At 43.1% G+C, this 24,730-nt stretch overlaps 1 protein-coding gene across 28 annotated transcripts in view; it reads right to left on the reverse strand.

Annotated features, from left to right (window-relative positions):
- The window catches only part of CADPS (calcium dependent secretion activator), a 476,275-nt gene that overhangs the window by 345,000 nt on the left and 106,545 nt on the right, over positions 1-24,730 (reverse strand). For all 28 annotated transcript variants that reach the window (XM_043587832.1, XM_043587835.1, XM_043587838.1 and 25 more), the window contains exons 2-3: positions 21,834-21,947; positions 8,470-8,802 (exon numbers count right to left, since the gene is read on the reverse strand). In XM_043587832.1, the coding sequence (XP_043443767.1) occupies positions 8,470-8,802; positions 21,834-21,947 (447 nt within the window). The remainder of the gene's footprint in view (positions 1-8,469; positions 8,803-21,833; positions 21,948-24,730) is intronic.

Raw genomic sequence — 24,730 nt, forward strand, 5'->3', positions numbered from 1 at the left:
GCATTCTTTAGCGTTCCAGTTGATAAGGCTAACAAATATCTTTTTGTCTTTACCGAAAAGGACAGTATACCTGGATAGTAATGCCTCAAGATTTTATTGAGAGTCCTTACTTCTCACAAATTTTTGAAGCTGACCTATTTGATACAAAGTTTTGTAGATGCTTCACCTTACTACAATAGATAGATGAATTAGTTCTCTGCTCGCCCTGCTAAGCCTCCTCACAAAAAGACAGTATGCACCTGTTAAAACTCTTAGCAATTAAGGGACACAAAGTCTCAAAGGAAAAGTTGCCATTTGTTCAAACTCGAGTCTGATATTTAAGGTATTTAGTCTCAAAAGAACGGTTACATCTAGATCCTAATAGATTTCATGGCATCTTGAGGTTCCCCAAACGTGAAGCCAAATGTCAATGACAGGTTTTCTTGTGACAGTTGGTTATTTTTGGAACTGGATTCTAAACTTGTCTATAATGGCCCAGCACCTATGTCTTATTAAAAACCACTAAACCTGACCCCATTATCTGGGGAAACCAAGTTGACATGGCCTTTAAAACTTTGAAGAAAAACTTAGTAAATCTACTCACCCTTGGTCATCCAGACTATTAGCTACATTTTTTCCTTTTTGTATATAAAAAAGAAGGAAATGCATTCATAATACTTAGCCCAGAACATGGGAGCTAATAACCAACCTTTGAGTTACTGCAGCCAACAATTAGATCCCGTGGCCTGAGGTTACTTATCCCTGATGACTTTGGACTGGCTTTCTAGTTAAGGCCACTGAAGAAACAGTCATGGGGTTCGTCCTTTACCATCTTTGTACCTCCTGCTGTCGAAGCTCTCTTAAGCTCACACTGCACCCAACACCTTTCAGCAAGCCATCTTCTTAGGAAATTCTCTTGTTAACTACCCCTCATATCACTCTTATTCATTATAATAATTTCAACAGTGCTACCCTTCTACCTTCTTCCATGAATGAAACCCCGCCCATGCTGTTTGACTTTGATGGACTACCTATGAACTTCTTGTGATAACTTGTAAGAAACCCCCTCAACCAATGTTGACTTCTCATGATTTATCGATAGCTCTCACCTGAAAAATGAAAATGGTCAACATTGTTCTGGATATGCAATATCAAATCCTTTTGAAGCCACTGAGGCCGCTCACTTCCTTTTGGCCACATTAGCCCAAGAAACTAAATGATATGCTCTTACTCAAGTATATATTCTTGCTAAAGGTAGAACCACAAACATCTATACTGATCGTCAATATGCCTTTGGAGTAGCCCATGATTTTGGAATGTGATGGAAATGAGGTTTCCTTACTTTCAGGGGAGACAAAATTTAAAATGGTCCTTATGCCCAAAATTTATTATATGCTAGGCTTTTGCCAGCAGCTCTAGATATTATTAACGTCTTTAGGCATTCTAAGCCTGACTCCCAGGAAGCCAAAGGAAACCACCTCATTGATGTTCCACAAAAAAACAAAAACAAAAATAAAAACAAAACATAACAAAAAAAACCAACCAACCAACCAACCAAACTAAAAAATGCTGCTTTTTGGGATTCATGGAGCAAACCTGTTATGGTCCAGAAAACGACTCACCCTCAGGCTGGCTAAAGAAAATTAAGCAGCAAAATACAACAATTGGCCCCCGAATAGGAAAAACAAAATTGGAGATCTAAAGACTGTTGGTATCATGAAGAAAAGGAAGTCTGGTTCAGACCCAACAACAAACTGTTACTGCCAGAAATTTTAAAATTTCCATTTTTAACTACCGTACATGAATTAAATCATTGGCCAACTGTGAAAATAACACTCATGAATCAATACTGTTGGGGAAACATTGGCAACACCACAAAAAGTACCTCTTGTGACTGCTCCACCTGTCCTAAGTTTAACCCAGGGAAGCCTATCCAGATTGCCCCTTAACATTTTAATTTACCCAATGAACCATCTGAGGTTTGGCAAAGATTTCACACAATTGCCCCCATCTCATGGCTGTAATTACATCCTAGTAATGGTTTACATGTTTTCACAATGGACTGAAGCTTTCCCATGTAGACCGGTAATGGCCTTTTCTGTACCTGAAGTCCCATTAGAAAAGACTATTCCCACTTGGGGAACATCCCTTGTACTTCACAGAGATTAGGGAACCCCCTGTACTGGGTCAAATCCTTCAACAAGCCATTCTGCTCAGCCAGTTCTGTAGCACTTTCACTGTGCTTACTATCCTCAGTCTTCAGGATTGGTTGAATGTACAAATGGATTTATTAAGACTTAGCTTAATTGACATCTTCCAAGTACTCTGGCCAAAAGCGTTACCATTGGTTCTTCTAAAACTTAGACCAATTACAATTGGGATACATAACCTTTTTTGCCTTTTGAAATAATTACAGGGCGGTTGATACATTTAGGCCTTGCTTATTTTGCCCCCAATAAATAAAGGGCGATATACTTCAATTTTGCAAAGGCCCAATGAAGTCTATAAAAAAGTAATCATGCTCTGATAGAACAAATCTTTCCACGGTGCTCCCAGGAGATGAAAACATCAAGCATCACACATAACAGCCTAGAGAGTTCATCTATTGGAAAATACATCTCCAAAAAGACTTTCTTCAACCTTGCTGGAAAGGTTCCTCACAGGTGTCCTTAACTAATTCCTGTGCAGCCAAATTCAAGGAATAGACTCCTGGATACAAGTGCCACATCTAAGCAAAGCCCCCAAACTTGAATGGACCCACGCCCCAAATAGTGACCTAAAACTGAAGATTTATAGTCACTAAAGTATCTGATATCTAAAGTAGACAGCTTACCCAAGATATCTGCACCAGGCCTCTCTCTTCTCACTCTATATTTAGTTGAACCATGTCATGCAGACTTTCAGTTATCCTTTCCCTAGTTTTTCTAACATTATTTCCTTTAGCTTTAAACATCATTTTACCCCACTTTAAAAGACTCTTTGATTCTGCTAACCTAATTGATTGCTGGATTTGAGCCAGAGCAAATATACTCATGATGAACCTGAATTGTTGGCCTGACCACCATCTTTAGAAGGATGGCAAAACCTAGTTGCTAAGGATATCGGATTTTCCTTTGATACCTGTGAAACCACACATGTCCTCCCTTTCAGAAAACTGGCACCAAATATTAAGGCTTTCCTTCAAGTACTCCCTAATCATAATGGAATACGCCTCACTCAGGTTTGGACGCTTACCTAAAATCATTATGTTCTGAAAACTTAATGATGGGAATGGCAAAACTCTTAGATAGCTCCCACTAAATATTTGTAACTATACTATTTTATATAATCCAGGTGAACATGAATTAACTCCCATAGGAATCTAGAAGACTGTATCACCTTAATGTATCTTTATAGTGGGGCAATGAAAACTAATAATACTAGAAAATGAGAAGCTGATGTACTCCTACTCATTGGGACTTAACTGGGAATTAACAAAAAAAATGTGGGGAATGGAGGAAATTTAATTCAACTTATTTTTCTCCTAGAAATCTTCTGCATCTCTACCAAAATCTTACTTATACTAGAACAGCTCTCTCGTTACTTCAGATCTACAAAAATATAAGGTGCTCAAGTAGTCATTCCCACAATGCTAGTGAATCAGATTATAGTGTGCTCTGAATAAGTGATTATATTTCTGATCATGAGATCCCCTCTTTTATTCCAGCTAAAAATATCTGGGCAAAGAGACCCAACTGTGCCTTAGAAGACACTGGGTATTTCTTTTGATGCGGAAGAAACATGTACCCTACACTTCCCTTTATTGATTGATTGATTGATTGATGTTATTAATAGGTCTAATTTAATGCTAAACTTTAAACTTTCCCTGGAAGCAAAGTTCTCTGAATGCTTCATTCTGCCCCCCCCCCCAAATTGTTGTATAGAAGAGAAAACCAAGATCTCAAGGAAGAACACAATACTGATCTGAACATTCAGTGTATATAGCTTTAGAACACGAAAACATTTATGATTTTTAAAATATGTTATATCTTGCCTGGCAAAATTTTCTTAGACTACATTACCCAACAGCAACCTGTGACTAAAATTTGTCTTTCTCTCAGACTGGCTTATTTCACTTATTTCACTCTCCAGATCCATCCATGTTTTTGCAAATGGCAAGATTTCATTCTTTTTTAAGTCTGAAATATCCCACTGCCTACACTTCCCTTTAACTGGAAGACATGTTTGGGGATCACTGGCCTCACTTCTGACCCTGAAATTAGAAAAACTCTTCCTTTTACTGCTTATATACCTAATCTGTGGTCTTCTATCAATTTAAAAAGACACGTCAGAACTCTGAAGGTTATGATTTTGGATGGCTGGTTACATACAACTCTAGAGTAGATAGGAAGGGTTTGGTGGAGGCTTCCATCAGAACCTTTTTAGCTTAGGTTGGAGTAGCAGACCTTGAAAAAGCAACTCACAATCTTTCTATACTTATCTCTACCACTCTCAATGTTTTTATCTGAGCTTTTGAACATCAACAAACCCAAACAGATAGCCTAGCAGAAATAGCCCTACAAAAACTACAGAGCCCTTACCCTCTTCACTGTTCAGCAGAGAGGAACCCATGCCCTACTTGGAGAAGAACTTTGTTTTTAGGCTAGTAAGTCAGGGAAAATAAACACAAGAACTAAAAATAATGAAGGACAATATCAAGTTGCTAGCAGTAGTTGACCAGGCTCCTGGAACTTGGGAGGTTTTGATCAGCTAAATATAGCAGGTGGGGAAGCTGGTCGAGAAGTGCATTTCAGTCAATAGCTATCACTGATCTTTGGTCCCTAGATTAAGTTTTTAATTAAACGTCTACTCTTTGGTATCAGTCAAAAAATGCCTTATTCCCAAATGTATGTACAAAATAAAATTCTTTTCCTTTCAAAGACCTTTGCTAGAATTCAACTGACCGTGGGAACTAAATTGTCCTCCATCAGAGGGATATAGCTGAGATTTTTCATTCTCAATGTTCTTGTTCAAGAGAGGCAAGTGAAATTCTATATCGTCGCCCTCCTCCATGGGACAAGACCCCTGAGGATGGTCCTCCTCAGCTTAATGGGAGAAGACACCTGTGCACTACTTTCCTAAGCTCCATGGGACATAGAATACGAGCTATCTAGGAGCCAATTACACTTAAAAAAAAAAAATCTGAATGACATAATTGACCAGAGGTGTTTCCTGAAAAAGATCTTGATCAAAAGGGGGAAGGGGGAAGAAATTTCAGTCTAAAATGGAACCTGAGGACATAAAATGGAAAAATCTCAATCGTGTGTCCTTAGGAAAACAACACTTAAGGACTGAGAGACTGATTTAAATACAGCCTACTCCAAACCTTCAACAGACTCGCCTACAGCTTGCTATAGTTTGTGTGCCCTGAGTTGCAATTCCTCTGCTATTCCTGAATACACTCATCTTTTTAACAAGTTTGAGCTTGCCTCAGTTTACCTCTTTGTTTGGGTCAACAGTAGTACTATATTTCTTGTCTAACTCATGGAAAACATGTTGAAATTATGAGTCTAAATCATTCATTTTTAGGGGAAAACATAGTCCTGCCACTTAACCAAAAACACGGAGATGAGACCTGGCATGGTGACACGTTCCAATAATGCTGCTGTTTGAACAAGGACAGAAAATAAGCACAATAAGCTGTTGTAATAAGAAGAAAAATTAATCCCCGGAATCATTTTGTGACTAGCAGGTTTAGGAACCCTTAACCAGCTCTGTCATTCTGAGGGTTACTCATAACTCAAGCAGGTCATTTGACAACCCATATTCTTATGGGAGAAAAGGTGGTCCTGGCGATAGGTAGGAATACCAACTGCTTACCCCATTCTAAAAGTGCCATGTAGGGATGTAGCAATTATTTGATACAAAAAGAAAATTTTAATTTAATTTCATATTGAGATTTATTTGGTCATTTCAAAATATTTCTCGACCCAGCAAAGGAAATATCAACCTTTGGGTTGGCAATCAGCATTCTGAATTGAAGTCGACTGAGTAGAAAATAGGAACCTAACGTATATATTGTATTATGAAATGACAAACAGATTCCTACTTACTAAAATATCCGGTACGTTCTGGGTGAGCCATAATGGTTGATGACAAGACCCTATCTACCAGTTAAAATAAACTGCAATCATCCATTTATTAACTCAGTAGGCAATTATTGAGCACCTCTATGTGCCGAGAATTGTTTCATGCCAGGGTTTCGTGGAAATACTAGTGAATAAGGCAAAGATGAATCACCACCTTCCTAAGTGTGAGACAGGGAATAAACAGGTAAAAATAGATGAACAAGGAATAGAAAATAGTGGTAAAAGCCGGGATAAAAATGGAACAAAGGATGAGATAGAGAGTGAATGTGAGATGTAGGCAAAAAACCCGCTTTTGATGGGATAGTCTTAGAAGAGCTCTTGGAGAACTTGACATTTAAGCTGTGGCAGTCATGGAAAGGTCTCGGCAAAAAACATTCTAAGCTGAAGGAGAAGCAAATGCAAAGACCCAGAATCAATTTGGTGTGCTGGGGAGACAGAATGAAAGCCAGTGAGCGAGCATGTGGGAAAAACGGGGTGAGCAAGAGTGGTTCATACACTGCCTCAAGCCTTAGTGAGGAGCTGGGATGTCACTTTAAAGGTATTGGGGTGCTACTGGAATTCTTAAACAGAAAAGCAATGTTATCCACATTATATAAAATATAATATAATATAATATAATATAATATAATATAATATAATAAATATACAATATATGTTGTTTTTTGTTTTAAGAAGGCTCCACACCTACCACAGAACCCCATGCGAGATGTGCACTCATGACCTTGAGATCAAGACCTGAGCTGAGACCGAGAGTCTGACACTTTACTAAGTCACCCTCGTGCCCTAGGTCCAATTTATATTTTAAAAAACTTGCTCTAGCTGGTGTGTGGTGGGCATATTATTGTGAGGCAAGAGGGGAGGCAGGGTCACCAGTTGGGTTGACACTGTGGTCATCCTATAAGAGATGCTGGTTCCTTGAACTAGAAAGTAGCCATGAGGAAGGAAAGAAGTAAGCCTCAAAATCCTGTAGTTCTTTTTTTTAATTTTTTTTAACATTTATTTATGTTTGAGAGACAGAGCATAAGAGGGGGAGGGGCAGAGAGAGAGGGAGACGCACAATCCAAACCAGGCTCCAGGCTCTGAGCAGTCAGCACAGAGCCTGACACGGGGCTCGAACCCACAAACCGTGAAATCATGACCTGGGCCGAAGTCTGATGCTCAACCAACTGAACCACCCAGGCACCCTAAGATCTTGTAGTTCTTATGTTAAGTTTGTATGGCACTATTCTGATACCATCTGTTGACTTTTTGCCTCTTCTGGTAGACTATCCTATATTTTAACTGCTACCATTTATAAAGCGTCCCATGTTGCTCTGGGCTTTATACACATTGAATCCTTAGAACAATTTCATCCCAAGCTCATGGGTGAGGAGGTTCACTAACTCCCCAAGGCCACAAAACTGGTGAAGGTCATAGTAAGAATTACCTCGGTCTGTCTGATTCTGAGCAAGGCACAACTCAGCCAATACACTATAGTGTCTTAATTTAACCTATGCTAGGGGCAGAGTTAGCCCAGGGAAATTAGGGCACAACTGGGTTTCTTCAATGGTTCTTAGAAGGAGAAGGGCAGTAAAACTACCAGGAAGGGAAGCCCTAGTTTCAAGTGCTGATTCCTGGGCCCTGTCCTGAGAATGCAGAATTAGAATCTCTAGGTTTGGGGCTTGGGGATGTGAATTTGAAAAGTGCTCCCAAGGGACACTTACTCAAATCTGTGAATGCTGCAAAGTATTTGTTGACTGGATAACCCCTGATCCAGAGAAAATAGAGACCCACTTTGGATGGGTCCAAGCAGAGTCTCAGCTAGCCCCCTCAAATCCACTTGGAAATTCATAGTGTGACTAATATATTGTTAATGATATGATACACTCCGGCCTTCTGGAAGCTTTCTATTTTAAATAATTACTCTTGATGATGAGGTACTAAGTTCAGTTGTCTCCCAAGCTGAGGAATCATAAGCCACTCACCTGGTAAGCATCATATACTTCAAAGGCAAAACAATCTTTTTTAAAAAATTATTTTGAGCTTTCAGCTTTTTCAGGAAACACAAAGGAGTCAGTCCTTACTCCTAAAACCAACCTACCTATGAGACAGGCTGTACACAGTACGTAGGGCCCACAAGACTTTTAGGAGCTTGCAAAAATGTTTTCATTTTTTTTTTTTAAACCAGAAGATGAACATGAACATATTCTGGCCTAGATTATATTCAATTTTTACCAATGCAGTTGTAAAATATAACCTCTAATTAATTTTTTTTTTTTAAATCAAGAAATGTCCCCTGAAGACAACAGTGCCTAGGGCATGCAGAAATCATAATGTGACCCTACTCACTCACAGCGCTGGGCCCAGGTGACAGACACCTTACCTGGCATGCATTGTATAGGAGCTGATGTTCAAACTTCTTGATCCCAAGAATGTTCTGGAACATCTCGTAGAGTTGCTCCTTGCTCAAAATCAGCTCAGAGGCTGCGCTGGCTGTCATCCGGGCCTGCTGCTTCCTGGGGTCCTCTTCCCCACGGTAGATGGCATCAAACTTGGCCATCCAGGAGCTCAGCACGGTCTCCTTGCTGAGGCCATCTATCTCGGGCAGGCTGCGCACCCTTTTCTCAATGTGCTTCTTGAAGACCTCCCTGGAGTCGTTGGCGGAGCAGCCCCCGCTCTGGACCATGCGGGCCACACGGTCGCTCTTCAGGAACACCTAAGCAGGAACAGGGACAAGAAAGATATCAGGGACTCAGTCTCCTGGGGCTGACTGCAATCCTGGGTACCACAGAAGGGACCAGCATGGGCTGTATCCTGCCCCACTACCTCCTAGTTGGGTGAACTCAGAGAAGTCACTTCTGTGTTTTGTTTTTGTGGCCAAATCTAGAAAACACAAATAACAAGAGTACTTACCAGGTTGTTAAAGGGATTAAATGGGACGGTAATATCATGAGAGGCGGGATACGGTACACGGACTCCACACTCAAACAGCCTGGGTCCTTTCTCTGCCACTTAATGGCTGCGTTCCTCTCGTCAAGTTAACCTCTTTGTACCTCAGTTTTTTTCATCTATAAAATGGGATAATAGTAGTCTACCTCATAGGTATTTTGGGGGGTTTATTTATTTATTTTGAGAGAGAGAGAGAGAGAGAGAAAGAACACAAGCAGGGGAGGGGCAGAGACAGAGGGAGAGAAATAGAATCCCAAGCAGACTCTGCACTGTTCAAGGTTAAGCCCAATGCGGGGCTTGAACTCATGAACCATGAGACCCCGACCTGAGCTGCAACGGAGAGTCAGGCACTTAACTGAGTCACCCAGGTGTCCCTGCATCATAGGTATTTTTAAGTGAGGATTAAACGGATTAATATACGATAACCACTTTAAAAAGTGGACCAGAGTAATGCCAGATGGCTTGTTATTATGGTTATTTATTTATTTCTTTACTTTTTAAATTGAACTACAGTCAACACATGATGTTACATTAGTTTCAGGCACATAACATACTGATTTGACAAGTTTCTACGTTATGCTACGCTTACCACCACGTAGCTACCATCTGTCAGCATAAACCCTGCTCCCACACCACTGACTATACTCCCTATGTTCCACTTTTTATCTTCGGACTTACCTCCTAACCGGAAGCTTGTATCTCCCACTCCCCTTCGTCCATTTTGCCCATGCAGCCCCCTCCCTCCCCTCTGGCAGCCATCCGTTTGCTCTCGGTCTGTATGGGTCCGTTTCTGCCTTTTTGTTTATTTATCCATTTGTTTGGGTTTTTAGACTTCGCATATCAGTGAAATCAGACAGTATTTGTCATGTTGTTTTTTTTTTTGTTAATTTTTTTTTAAACACTTATTTATTTTTGAGACAGAGACGGAGCATGAACAGAGGAGGGTCACAGAGAGGGAGACACAGAATCTGAAACAGGCTCCAGGCTCTGAGCGTCAGCACAGAGCCGGACGTGGGGCTCGAACTGATGGACGGCGAGATCATGACCTGGGTCGAAGTCGGACGCTTAACCGACTGAGCCACCCAGGCGCCCCAGTATTTGTCATGTTCTTTTGCACTGACTTCACTTAGCAATAATACCCTCCGTGGTGCAGCCAACGGCAAGGCCTCATTCTTTTTAGGGCGGAATAATGTTCTCCTGTGTCCGTGTGTATATCCACACAAGTACCACGTTTGCTATCCATTCATTTATGGACGGACACTAGGTTGCTTCCGTACCTTAGCTGCTGTACCTAACGCTGCGCTGAACACAGGGGTGCATAGATCTTTTCCCATTAGGATTTTGTTTTCTTCCGGTAAATACACAGGAGTGGAATTGGTGGATCGTGTGGCAATTCTGTTTTTCATTTTTTGAGGAACCCCCACCCTGTTTTCCAGGGCGGCCGCGCCAATGTGCATTCCCGCCAACAGTGCATGAGCTTTCCTCCTTCTCCACATCCTCACCAACTCTCGCAAGCCAAGATGTCTCCCAGCGCTCAAGCGGCGGGGGGGGGGGGGGGGGGGGGGGGGGGGGGGGGGGGGGGGGGGGAGGGGGGGGGGCGGTCTGAGCGGGGCGAGCGGAGCTGAGGTGAGGTTCTGGGTGGAACTCCATGCAGGGCGTGACCTGGAGTCGGGCAGGAAACAAGGAGGGCGTTTCCCGGGGCATTCTGCACGCGGAGGGGAGGGAAGGCCTAGCGGGGGAGGGGGAGCTGGGGCTGAAGCAGGTATGGGCCACGAGGTCGCGGATGACTGTGCAGGGGGTGCCCTAGCTCAAATTGCCCAAAGCCAAAGGGGTGTCGACTCGATGTGTTCTTGTGGGCTCTGGACCTGGGTCACCTTGTCACAGCGGCTAGAGCTACAGTCAGCTCTGACCAGAGGTGTCCTGGTGCGCCCAGGGCTGGGGCTGGGGTGGGCTAGGGTACCCCCCCCCACCCCCCACCCACCCAGAGCTTGCTGAGGCGGCAGGCAGGGTCTGGTGTCCAGACCCTGCTCCTGTCACATGGAGGGAGTATAAACTGTGCTGTCCACCAGCCTCTCTGACCCCGAGAGAATTCCAGCAGCTCCCCTGCCAGCTGGCTGCTGCGTTCTAGGGCTGGTCCCTTTGTATTATTCTACTTGCTCTTTTTGTTTGTTTGTTTTTTTCCTCGTTGCTCTTTTAAATTGCTCTTTTTTCTGCACCACAGGGATCTGCTCCGGGTCCCTCAGGACTATCCCTTCCTACGGCAATTGGGAGCTTTGGGGGTGTGGGTCTCCTTCATTACCCTGTCCCCGTCTCTTACTGTTCTCTGTGTGCTCTCTTCGGCTTTTGTTGGGCAGAAGCTATTCAGTCAGCCTTCAGTTCTTCTTCAGGAGAAAATGCTCCACGGATAGGTGCAGATGTGGGTTGTCTCCATGGAGGAGGTGAGTTCAGGGTCTTCCCACGTCACCATCGTGGATGGGAACCCCACCATGGTTGTGGTTATTACATACACAGTACCCGGCACGATGTCTGACCCTTACCAGGTAACCATGATTTATAGCCCATTTTATCCTCTCAAGGAGACTCATCCCACCCAAAATTGAACAAGTATCCGGGGAACGTGTATTTAATGTCTCCCTTCTTGAAATGTAAACTCCATTAGGACTGGGCTCATCTTGTTCCCCACAATGTCACCTATCTCTGGTATAGAGCCTGGCCCTTTAAAAGGGAATGAATGAAGAAGGTAGGCATTATATTCAGTCTATCTTGTAGACTGGAAAACCAAGACTCTAGAGAGGGGTAGGGATTGTTTCTGGTAACTCAAACTGGCTGATTATAAAGGTATGTTTTTTTGTTGTAGTTCTGGGGTTTTTGTTTGTTTGTGTTGTTACTTCACCCTGGTTCCTTCCTTCGCTAAGGGTCTCACCTGCCTGGTGAACCTCTCCTGCCTGAGGAAGGACGCTTGGTTGTTTGGCTGGCGCTGGCTAGGTCCTGGAACCAAGCCACCCATTAAGAACAGTTGACTTCTGTTCCAGTACCCACCATGTGGAGATGTACACAAGCTACGTGGTTCTGGGGTGTAAAACAAGACGGTGAAGCTGTTGCTTCACAGTCACAAAGAGGGAACATCGGCCACTTTTGAGCTGTGTCCCGGTCACACTTCAGCAGGTGCACAAATACCCTTCAAGAGGCGGAACACACGTTTGCCCCCCCTGTCGGATTTCAGGAAATGCACCTGTTAGCCAGGAGACGGCACTGCTTGGGGGACATCCCATTGCCTCCTGCTTCATGACAAAGCCTTCCTCGGGGAGGAGAGATGTTAGAACAGTGGTCTCCACCTACTGCCAACATAATGAACTAATTCAGAAAGGAGGGCTGAGGGTTTGCTTCACAGCCAAGGGCCGTGGCCGGCTCGTCCAGGCCTGGGAACTGGTGCTCAGTGGAGATCTTAGGGCTCATTTAAAAATCAACTGTAGTGGGACGCCTGGGTGGCTCAGTCGGTTAAGCGTCTGACTTCAGCTCAGGTTATGATCTCGCGGTCCATGGGTTCGAGCCCTGCGTCATGCTCTGTGCTGGAGCCTGCTTCAGATTCTGTGTCTCCCCCCTCTTGGCCCCTCCCCTGCTCATGCTCTGTCTCTCTCTGTCTCAGAAATAAATAAAAAAACATTAAAAAAATCAACTGTAGAGAACAAGCTTCAACTAAATCCTCAAGCCTTATGAGCCTTAATGAACTAAAGAATTTACCTGAGAATCTACAATGTTTAATGCCATCTACCTGACACCTTGCGTCTCAGTTACAGGTCTGCGTCTCAAAGTACGTCAAAGTTTTGAGGCAAACAGAGGAAGTTTCTGGGGTATAGGATTGAGGCAGGAGCTGTAAACCATGGTCCGGGCCAGTTGTACTACTAACCTGCTGTGTGGCCTTAGGGAAGTCACCTCCCCTCTCTGGTTCTCCAGTGTCTTATCTGTACATAGAGAGCATTGAATTTTAAAATTTTGAGGATGCCCTTCCAGCTGTCATGTTTATACTCTTCTTCATGATCATGTTCATCATTTCTTTGGGCACTCACTGGGGAGGAGACACTGTGCCAGGTGCCAGCAAGACAGTGGTGAGCAAAACAGATGTGGATCCAGCCCTCATGCCTCTGCGACATCACCCTAATAATGCCATAGAAATATTATATCCTGGGACAAGTGTTTTCAAGGGGGATGCACACGGGTGGTCTATTGCCAGCAATATTCCAGCAGGGAGTCAGGAAATCCTTCCTGGAGCAAAACTCCTTTGGGATGATATGGGAATGATGGGTAGGTAAAAAGAGCATGAAAGAGTATTTCAGAGAGGAGGAACAAAATGTGTAAAGACCCTGAGTGTCTGAGGAAGTAGGGAGAGCCACTGTGGCTGGGTCTGCGTTGGAGCAAGTTCCGGGTGAGTGGCAGTGAGGAGACGGGAGAGACCAGTGGCAGGAAGGAGCCAGATGGTGGGAGCCAAGGGAGGCCACATTAAGGATACGGGTCTTTATCTGAAGGGCAGTGAGCAGCCATTGCAGGTTTTAAGCAGGGACACGGCCTGATCAAATCCACATTCTCTGGCTTTAATGCGGAAAACCAATCTGAAGGGGGCAAGAGAACAGGCAGTAGGCCAGGTGGGGTGTACTTGCAGGAGCACCCGTGGGTGATGACAGTGGTGGGGATGCGAAGGGATGAATTATTCATTGTCAGCTCTAACGAAAATCAGAGGTAACTTAAAACATTCAACCAGCAGCCATACCCTCCTCCCATCTGTCCAGACCAGTGTCCCGCAAACCTGGGGCAAGCCCCGTTTATAAGCTCTTAGCGCCATATTCCTTTCCTCCAAAACCCTTCCAGAACTGCCATTTGTGTCTGTGACTGTTTGGTTAATAGCTGGGCTCCAGCTAGACTAGAAGTCCCAGGAAAGCAGGAGTTGTAGCTGTTTTTTTTTTTTTCCCATTCCTTCTTGTGAGTGCCTAAAGCAGTGCCTGGCACATAGTCGACGCTGTGCTTAATGAGTGAATAAGCAACAGCAACAAAGGAGATGTCTCAAAGCAGAGAGCCTATTGAGATTATATGTGGACCGGAGCAGGGAAGTAAAGGGAAATAAGGAAGCACAATATACTGGTCTCTTAAAACAAGGGGCTGAGGCTAGATTTTCCCTGGGACATGATGACGGGAGGTAAGAAATGATACTGGGGCTCCTGGGTGGCTCAGTTGGTTAAGCCTCTGACTTTGGCTCAGGTCATGATCTCACGGTCTATGAGCTGGAGCCCCGCGTCGGGCTCTGTGCTGGCAGCTCAGAGCCTGAAGCCTGCTTCTCATACTATGTCTCCCCTCTCTCTCTGTCCCTCCCCTGCTTGCGCTCTGTGTGTGTCTCTCTCTCCCTCTCAAAAATAAATGAATGTTAAAAAAAATTTTTTAAATTAAAGAAACGATGTTGGCACATTGTTCCTAGCTGGCATCTGTCACTGGCTGGGTGACCCCTGGATCCTGCTTCACGGAGCCCCTTCCTTTGTATAAAGTAGCCACTCAGTAAATATTTATTGAACTCCTAGCAGATGGCCTTAGACAAGTCGCTTAACTTCCAGAAATCTCACTCTCCTTTGCTGTCACATGGGGTTGATTCAGCCACTCTTCTTTGACAAACTGGAAGGACTTTGAAAAGCAGAGGGCTCCATCTGTCCGGAGCTAAGATACGACAGCCAGGCCCCAGATCGAGGGGAGATGAGTGGCATGTCAAAAGCGTGCAAAAGGAGACCGGAGACTAAGGAGACCACAAAGATGGAGTGCCAAACAGGAGGCAGCCATGGGGAGAAAAAGTGACGGCCAAAAACTAATTTTCCAGGCATATCATCTCTCCGGGCTTCGCAGCCTGTCAGAAGCGAAGGGTCAGAAGGGTCTGGGCCAGCCTTGCCCTGTAGCGAATACAGCCCCTGAGTACCGATGTACTTGACTGTCTTTAAAAACTGCCCTGGAAACCCATTTGTACCGGGAGCTCTAGCCGGCGTCTTTGTTCCCAGTTTTGTTTTTTGGCGACTATCGCAAGAGACCTCAGCCGCCAGCTCGGTTCCGTGTGGCACCTCCATAAATCCTTCCTGCTCCTCTGGCAACTTCCCAGACAGGTCATAATGGCAGATGGAAGATAAACAAATAAATGCCGAATGGTGAAGGGCAGTCAATTCAGTGACTCGGCCTCATCCATCAGTCCTTCCCTCCACTGCCAGAGCCAAGCAGCTTCAAGGTTGTTTTAGGAACACACACGCACATCAGGTCTTAATGACTGTACAGGGTACGGGGGAAAGCCGGCCCAGCTCCCACTTCCTGATCCTTTCCAGCTCTACAAAAGCCTGTCATCCCAAGGTAAATAAGAGAAATACCTACATGTTAGAGTAAATAAGGTTTAAAAACATCCACAACCCACAACGGCCCGGTTGCTACTAACGAATGCCACACAGGTACTGGGCGGGGTGGACCAGAGTGTCAGACGGCCCTGGGTTCAAGTTCAGACTCTACCAGTTGCTGTTTTTGCAAGTTACTTAATCTTTCTGGGATTCGGCTGCCCCATCTTTCACACGGGAATCATAACGACCCTCCCGTGTAGGATTTGGATGAGGATTCACCGCAACAATGCATATCAGTTGGTCAGCATGGTGTCCGTAATGGTGCCTCTTACCTACACGAAGTAACGTCATAAGAGTTAGCTGTTATTTTTAAACAGAATATCACGTAGCCATGGAAAAAGACAATATTTTTTCATTAGCATCAAAAGGTGTCCTGAAATACTGTTAAAGCAGATAATTCCAAAGGTAAGGTGAACTGAGAACAGGATAGGAAATAAAACTGATGAGAATATGTCCTAAGTGTGAGTTTTGCAGAGATAGGAAAGAAATTAAAACCCACTGTGCTAAATGACACAACTGGGTTAGCAGTATTTTGTAGGAGTTCCCCTGATAGTCTTAATTTGGAAATCAAATAGCTATCTTCATGTATATAGACACATTAAAAATACCTGAAAAGATACATACCAAAATTTAATAGTAGTTATCTAGCATGATGGGATTATGGGTGGTTTTCCAACCATGGGCTTTAGGGTTGCTTTCTACATGGTCTATTTTTATAATCTATATATCACATAGTTATCATTTTTATATTATGTTTTACTTTATGATCACTTAAAACACCTCTTCCTACATGGAACAACTTACATACTTTACCTTCATCGAGACAAGGAGCATGTTAGTTTCTAAAATAAAATGACCTTTGGATCGGAAAGGTATCTTTCATCAAAAAGTAAAAGATCCTGGGGCAAACTTCAGAAGCAGATCTGGGACCCAGACCCGTGGTAGGGAGCAGTAGCTTAGCAACAAAAGCAGCTCCGTTTCCTAGTTCTAGACCCTGGCCTCCCACCTCGACTTTGTACTCCCCACCCCTACCTCATGCCCAGGGCCTGAAACTAGGGAGGGGATTGATTCTACCAACTTTCAATTCTCTCCTACTGTTTCTATGCAGCAGACATGTGTGGACCGCCAGTCTCCTCCTCTAACCTTAATATAGTTATGATGTTACTTTCCAGGTGCCATATTTAGGGTGAGGTTGTGTGTGTGTGTGTGTGTGTGTGTGTGTAATTTAGTCCTGACAACTGTGCACGGAGGTCCTAGTACAGAGAAAGTACCTGAGGCTCAGACTTGCCCGAGGTCCCCCAGCCAGTGTGCAGAGGAACTAGAATTCAATGCCACATCTTTCAGACACAAAACATCCTCCGAATCACTCTGACCTCTGCCCCCTCCTTCCTTGCTGTGCGTTCCCCTCGGAACAAATGTCTTTACACTGGGTAGTTACTGTTCTCCCAGGGATACATCTGTTGGAAGGCCACTGAGGGGTTACAGTGGTTTTTGCGTAATGGAAAATATAGAGCTTCATTTCAGAAAAATAGCCAGATTTGACCTGACTTCCACTTTTCTTAGATAAAAAAAAAAAAGTCCACCATAGAGACTGAATACAGTATGTCACTCAGTGTTGAAGACACCTGTAGTTTGTGCCTGCCACGTGTCCTCCCCTCCTGATAATAGTCCCTCAGTCTGAGAATGTCTGTGCCACTGCACACGGCCTCAGTGGGACTGTTAGGCATGGGAGCGTGTCCTTCCTTAGCCATGTGGCAGGTTGGAACCTGAGGTTGGCCAGTGAGACTTCCTCTTGTGGGTTTCAGATCCAGAGCGGGATGGCACAAGAATGGAGTCGGGTTGGCGGAGATTTAGACCAGTGATGGGGTGCCACTGTAAGGCCACCCGCTTCCTGAAGTTGAGCGGCCAGGGTTCCCTCTTTTCTGGAGCTTGGCTATTTCCTTTAATCACTCTTGTTGCTGTTATTATTGTTGTGCTGTTATACTATCATCATCATCATCATCATCATCATTGCTTAATTTGACCAGCTGGTCAGTTCTTGCTGCTAGCAACTGCAAAATTCTTTTCTTTTTAAATGTTCATTTATTTATTCTGAGAGCGAGAGTGTGCAAACAGGGGAGGGGCAGAGAGAAAGGGAGAGAGAGCATCCCAAGCACCCTCTGTGCTGTCAGTGCAGAGCGTTGACATGGAGCTTGAACTCACAAACCGTGGGATCATGACCCGAGCCGAAGTCGAATCAGACACTTAACCGATTGAGCCACCCAGGCAACCCCAAAATTCTGTCTTCTACAACAAAGTTAGTTTGACAAAACCACCCAGGACTGTGTTAGAGATTGGCTAAGAACAAAACAAAACAGAGCAAAACAAAACAAAATCAGAGCAGCTTCACTGGCTGAAGCCCAGATATCAGCTGTAAAGTTCTAAAATGGGTATGTGTGGCACCCAGGTGGCTCAGTCGGTTAAGGGTCTGACTTCAGCTCGGGTCATGATCTCACAGCTTGTGGGTTCGAGCCCCGCGTCGGGCTCTGTGCTGACAGCTCAGAGCCTGGAGCCTGCTTCAGATTCTGTCTCCCTCTCCCTCTGCCCCTCCCCCGCTCATACTCTATCTCTCTCAAAACTAAATGCACATTAAAAATTTTTTTTAAATAGGGGTGTGTGCATCTCTGCCTCCCACCAACCCCCCATGAGTCCTTCCAGGAAGGCTCTGAGTGACAGAGGTTTTGTAAAATTTTTCCATCTACTTCTTTGCTCTGATGCCAGGACTGGCATGTGAAGAGCCAAAATGAAGCAGGGAAATGGGGGATAAGGACGAGAATGCAAGGTGAGAGGGCTTACGGCATAGACATCTGTCTTAAAAGCACTGAGAGTTAGAGTTGTCCTAAACCCACTGTGTGAGTTACGGAGAAACGGGTGAGCTCTCTGATGTCTCAGGACCACAGCTGTGGGAAGGGGATGGAGTTGCTCAGCCGGATCTCCCAGATCTCGGAGCAAGCACCCACTTCAACGCCCAGCTCTCAAAGCCGGAATGGAGGAGATTATAGGATTAATCTGCTGCCTGCCTGATCGGCTTTGACGATCAAGGCCGCCAGGAAAGGATAAAATAAACCTGCATGCTCTCAGGAGCCAGAGGGAATCCTGGCTCCCTTTATCCCAGCCCAGATCAGGTCACAGGCCCGAGTGGCTTGATGCTAATGCTGGCCAGCGGGGTTCAGACTGGGCTGGATGGGCACAGATAGAAAAGGGACAGAGCCTACTCACTCCTTTCATCTAAAAAATTTTTCTTTACTACTCTAGTGTGCTGAAAAACTATTACTGCCTTAGCAAAACAAGGCCAATGACTGAAATGACTTATTCTAGTAGAATCTTTTCAGAACTGTTTGAGGAAAAGCTGTTGTTTCCATATGTCATTACCATTGGCAAACTGGGATGTGAAGGTGTGGTATGGTGGGGTGGAATATGTGTGTGTGTGTGTGTGTGTGTGTGTGAGAGAGAGAGAGAGAGAGAGAGAGAGAGAGAGAGAGAGAGAGAGAGAGAGAGAGAGATGGGGTATTTAGGAGTATATCTATTGGTTTTGCCAGCAGAGCATACATTCCAACATTCTTCTTCTGGTAGAAAGCACCCTGATTTCTCAATGAGAAACCACTGCACTTTCACTCTAGATGGTTCTAGTGTAGTTGAGCCTGCTCATAGGCTACAGAGGCGGTATCTGTCATAGCACTGATCCCCTGGTCTAGTCCAGCCTCCATCTGTCGTGATTGGCTCCAGAAAGGCCACATGACCCATGACAGCCCAACCAAGTCACCTGGGGCCTTTTGCTGGGGCTCTCAGCAAAGAGGTCTTCTTTGCTGATGTGGTTGCTAAGCTGGTAGGGCAAGACCGGAATCTGCCAGAGTCCTTCACATGCAGAGAACCAGCCTAAGAATAAAACCAACACAGGGAAGAACAAAGCTGAGGTATGGGGAGAAAGAGACCCATCTTGCTGGCATCTTTCGAGTCTCTGGATCCAGCCACAGCTGAAACCAGGTCTATTCCTAGACTATTAAGTTGCTTGAGCAAATAAATCTCATTTTTGGCTTAAGCCAGTTTGACCTAGGTGTCTGTCATGTGTAATCCAAAGAGTCTTGACCCAGACAGATACTGACAGGAAAGCAATTGGATCCTGGAGTAAGGTGGAGAAAGAAATCCTAGCTTCTCCCCTGCCCAAGAGTGAAGGGGGAGGGAGAAAGGGAAGAGTAATGAACTTGGAGCTCTCCCAAGTTAAGTGTTGATCTTGAACCTTTGATTATGGACTTTTGCTTCAGTGGATTAGACTTCCCGGGAACAAGCATCCCAAGACTCTCGAAACTTCACTAATGAATACAGTAAATAATTAATACCCTACATTATTTCCTGTCACTCAAATATTAACTATTCAGTGATTTCTCAATGCCTGTATTCTCACCAGACTAAAAAGAAGCTCTTTCAAATAAACTAGCTACTATAGAAAAAAAAATACCGGGGTCACTATAGATATAATGGCAATTTCCAGAGACTCATTATCACATTGATAACTATTATTTTCAGTTAATTAATACAAAGAAATGGCATTTCCTTTTAATTTATGTCATTAGTCAAATGAGCTTTCTAATTAAGATTTGCAATCTACCAATTTACAGACTGGTAAATAACTCTAAACATGGAGAATTATTGCTAAGGTCTGCCTGGCCTGAACTGGCTTTCAGAACTTGAAAAAAAGGGGGGGGGGTGGAATTAATTTCATTCCCTGGCGGTTTCTCCGCAAAATCTTTTGTTAAATAGATTCAAGATATTCATTGCCATACCATCATCATGGTTCTGAATGTCATTTCCACATTGCGTTGAATTCCACTGAAATATTGCATCACATAAGATAAAGAATTAAGTCTGACACTTATCGGCAATAATATTATTTGTAAAATGAAAAAAAAGCTTGAATTTGACAAATATAAAAATGAACCAGACTTCTAAAACAAACCCAAACAGAAATTTCATTGAGAAAATGTGTAAAATGAGTCTGTGGCTGGACCCGGCAAACATCACAGAGACAAAGACTGTTTACTGTTAAACAGTAATTAGCAAACCAATCAATAGTATTTGCACAAAATCTAATTGCAGTCTTGCTCTACTCTCTTCATGAAAAAAGCCAAGTACTTTAGCACGTGGGAAGGAGAGTTTTACTGAATCAATCAACTAACATTGGAGTGCCCGATGGGCAGAAGCATGTGTGTGGAGCACAGCAAAGCAGAAGCACCAGTGTTTTTATTTTGAAAATGTTTGGTACCTAATAATTAAAAACAGAGAGGAAAGAAAGAAGAAAATCTGTGAAGTGATCCCATGGAAAAAAATCAGAGTCTTGTGGATTCCTTTATACTTAGTTTATTGTTATTACCTTGAATTGCATATGGCAGGATGCCATGCGTTTTTCAATGCTTGGCAGTTGGTTTCTAATGCTTTTAACCTAGCCTTGACAATGGGTATAACATTTGGGGCATACGATCCCAAATACAGAGAATATCTGGTTCACATGAAAACAAATGTGTTTTAATGACCATATAATAACTTTTGAAAAATATGCACATCAGGCAAACATTGCCCATAGGAAGGGATGGTATATCGACTCCACTAATAATGTATACACAATAGCCAATGTGCACATTATGGAAGAATAATTATAAATTTTAAATATACTAGTGGAATTCCAAAATCTGACTTGACTGGTACATAAACCTCTGAGGACGACAGGTGAAAATTCCCTTGTGATGTATATTCAGGATATGTTCTCTCACTTATAGGTTTTCTCTTAAGAAGAGTACTGCACTTTGGATGGGGTTCTAACTCATAGAAAAGAACTCACAGCACCTTTTTAATAGAAAGAACAAGGAAGCGAGTGAAGGCACCATCTGAGAAGATGTTAACATCCTTTAGAAGGGGTGGAGTTGGTAGGAAAAAAGCTCCCAACTCAGTTCAAGTCTTAGCTTGTGGCATTGTAACAGCTGTGCGACTTGGAGTAACTGACCTAACCTCTCGCAGCCTCAGATGCCTTGCTGGTAAGATGGGAATAATATCGGGACCTAACTCACGAGACTGTTGTACAGACTAAACAAGAAATCATACATAAAGCAGGCAATGTGCAGGGTGTTTTGCATACAGTATCTTGTTTAGTGGGTACACAAGTGGGTGTGCTTTAGTTTTCCCCAAACAAAATGCTGTTATTTCCAAAAACCGTAACCAATCATCAACCCGTTTGCCTCGGGGGTGGGGGGATGGTTCTGTAGGAGGCCAAGGCTACTGTTCCCACTGAACAATAGTCTGGCAATTCTGGGCTTTAGGCTTGGGCAGTCTTAACCTTCTTCTGCATGGTGAGTCTTACCTCATAGTAACTCTGGACGGCGTTCATGAAGGCTTCATCAGCCACAATCTGGGTTTCCCCATTGAGGAAAGCCTGAAACCGGTCCTTGACTGTTTGCAACTGCTGTTTGCTGATCTGTAAGGAGCAGAGAAAGAGAGAACAGTGAGGACTTGTTCTAGACAAGGATTGTGATTGCTTTCGTGGAAGATGCCAGTCCCATCGGTGTGCTAGACCTGGCTTGTATGGGCGCACACTTGTTACATTTGCAGGAATTTTATGAGGTGGTTGTTTATTAAAAAATACATAAAGACATAAATTGTTAAAAAATTATATTGAAAACAAAGGCAACACATATTCAAAAGTCATTGTTTCCTCATCATTTTACCATTACCTGTGCTTTTGAGGTTATTAACCTCAAAATTATATCTACTGTATCTATCTATCTATTGTATTTGTAGGGTGGAAACGATAGATAATGGGTGCTACCATATACCTCTTCCCAACTCCACATTCCGTGACACCTTGTTGGAAGCCAGATATCAACCAGGATGGGAATATTTACACCATGGAAATTGGCAAATGCTATATATAAGTCATGTGTTCTTGGCTTGTTGTTTTTATTTTGTTTTGTTTTGCTTTTCGTGAGAGAGGGTTGTTGTTGAACAAACCACCACACAGGCACCTCAGGTGGTCTGAAATACCCTGCTTTCCAAATCTATAGTCATCAAAACAGTATAGTATTAGCATAAAAACAGACATATAGACCACAGAACAAAATTGAGAACCCAGAAATAAACTCATGAATATGCAGGCAATGATAACGGACAAGGACACCAAGATACTCAATGGGGAAAGGACAATCCCCTCAATAAATGATGCTGGAAAAACTGGATATTCACACCCAAGAGAAAGAAATTAGACCCCCTATCTTACACCACTCACAACAATTAACTTTAAGTGAATTAAAGACTTAAATGTAAGACCCAAAACTGTAAAACTATTAGAAGAAAACACAGGGCAAAACCCCCTTGACACAGGTCTCAGCAATGAATTTTTGGATATGACATCAAGACCTCAAGCAACAACAGCAAAAATCGACAAGTGGGACTACATGAAGCTAAAAATCTTTATAGCAAAAGAAACAATCAGCAAAATAAGAAGGCAATTTATAGAATGGGAGAAAATATTTGCAAGCCATCTACCTCATAAGGGGTTAATATCCAAAATCTATAAGGAACTCATATAAAAGCAAAAAACCACAAAAAATCCAATGAAAAAATGGGTAGAAGACTTGATTAAACATTTTTCCAAAGAAGACATACAAATGACCAACAGGTACATGAAAGGATACTCAACATCACTTATCAGAGAAATGCCAATAAAACCCACTATATCTCATCACCTCACACCTGTTTGAATGGTTATCATAAAAACAACAACAACAACAACAAGAAATAACAACTGATGGCAAGGCTGTAGAGAAAATGGAACCCCTGTTACATACTGTTGATGGGAATGTAAACTGGTGCAGCCACTATGGAAAATAACATGGAGTTTCACCCAAAAATTAAAAACAGAAGTACTATACGATCCAGCAATCCCATTTCTGGGTATATATCCCAAGGAAAGGGAATCACTATCCGAAAGAAATAGTGGCACCCCTACATTCATTGCAGCATATTCACAATAGCCGAGACATGGAAACAACCAAAGTGATCACTGATGTTTGAACATACACACACACACACACACACACACACACACACACACACACTTGATTATTATTCATAAAAGAGAAAGAAATCCTGCCATGTGTGACAACATGGATGGACCCAGAAGGTATTATGCTAAATGGAATAAGGCAGACAGAGAAAGACAAATACTGTTATGTTCTCGCTTACATATGGAATCTGAAAAATGTTGAGCTCAGAGAAATAGAGAGTGGTTGGCAGCATCTCAGGGGTGGGAGAAATGGGGAGATGTTGACCAAAGCATACAAACTTCCAACTATAAGATGTAAGTTTTGGGGGATTTAATGCACAGCATGGTGACTATAATTAACAGTACTGTCTTACATACTTGAGTGTTGTTAAGAGAGTAGGTTCCACAGCCCTTTATTCTAACTACTTGTTAGTTATGATTGAATTTGTTAGATGATATGTCCCTTTTTGTTATTTGTTCATTGATGTCTCCCCAGGGCCAACTTAGTGCTTTACACAAGACAGGCACTCCATAAGCGCTTTGCTGAATAAATGAAGGCAGTGCACGAAAGAAATCTTGGAATATCCTTTAATCAGTTCTAATTTGTATGAAAAGAAAGTCAGCTAAAAACTTTGCCGTTTTTACTATTATTTATAAAAAGTTATACTCTATAAATTGATAATGGGATACTGTGTCTAACTGTTGTAGAAGAAAGCTTAAAAAAGATCATTCTGGTCCTAGCTCCATCAACCATTGTGTCATCTTGCAAAAGTCACTTATATCCTCTGAATTGGCCAGAGAGTTAGAAGCCCTTCTGGAATAAGGCCAGTTTAACAAGTAAATGTTACACCATCCTTATTTATCTCACTTGGAAAATGGTGATAATTCTAATTATGGCCTTGGCATAGTAATAGCTATTTGATAACATGAGTTCTTTTTTAAAATTTTGAGTTTCTGTATTCATTAATGCACTGGTTCATTTAAAACATTTTGTTTATTTATCTTAAGTAATCTCTATACCCAGCGTGGGGCTTGAACTCACAACCCAAAAATCGAGAGTCACCTGCTCCACTGAACCAGCCAGGCACCCCATTTCTATATACATTTCAAGTGCTTTCATCATTAGAATCAATGCAAATCTTGCTAGTAGAAAATAATGTTTAGAGCTATAGGACACTGAAGCCTGGCTTGAGTTTTGATTCAATCAGGAAACAAGG

This window comes from Prionailurus bengalensis, chromosome A2 (genome assembly GCF_016509475.1).
Source record: "Prionailurus bengalensis isolate Pbe53 chromosome A2, Fcat_Pben_1.1_paternal_pri, whole genome shotgun sequence".
Lineage (NCBI taxonomy): Eukaryota > Metazoa > Chordata > Mammalia > Carnivora > Felidae > Prionailurus > Prionailurus bengalensis.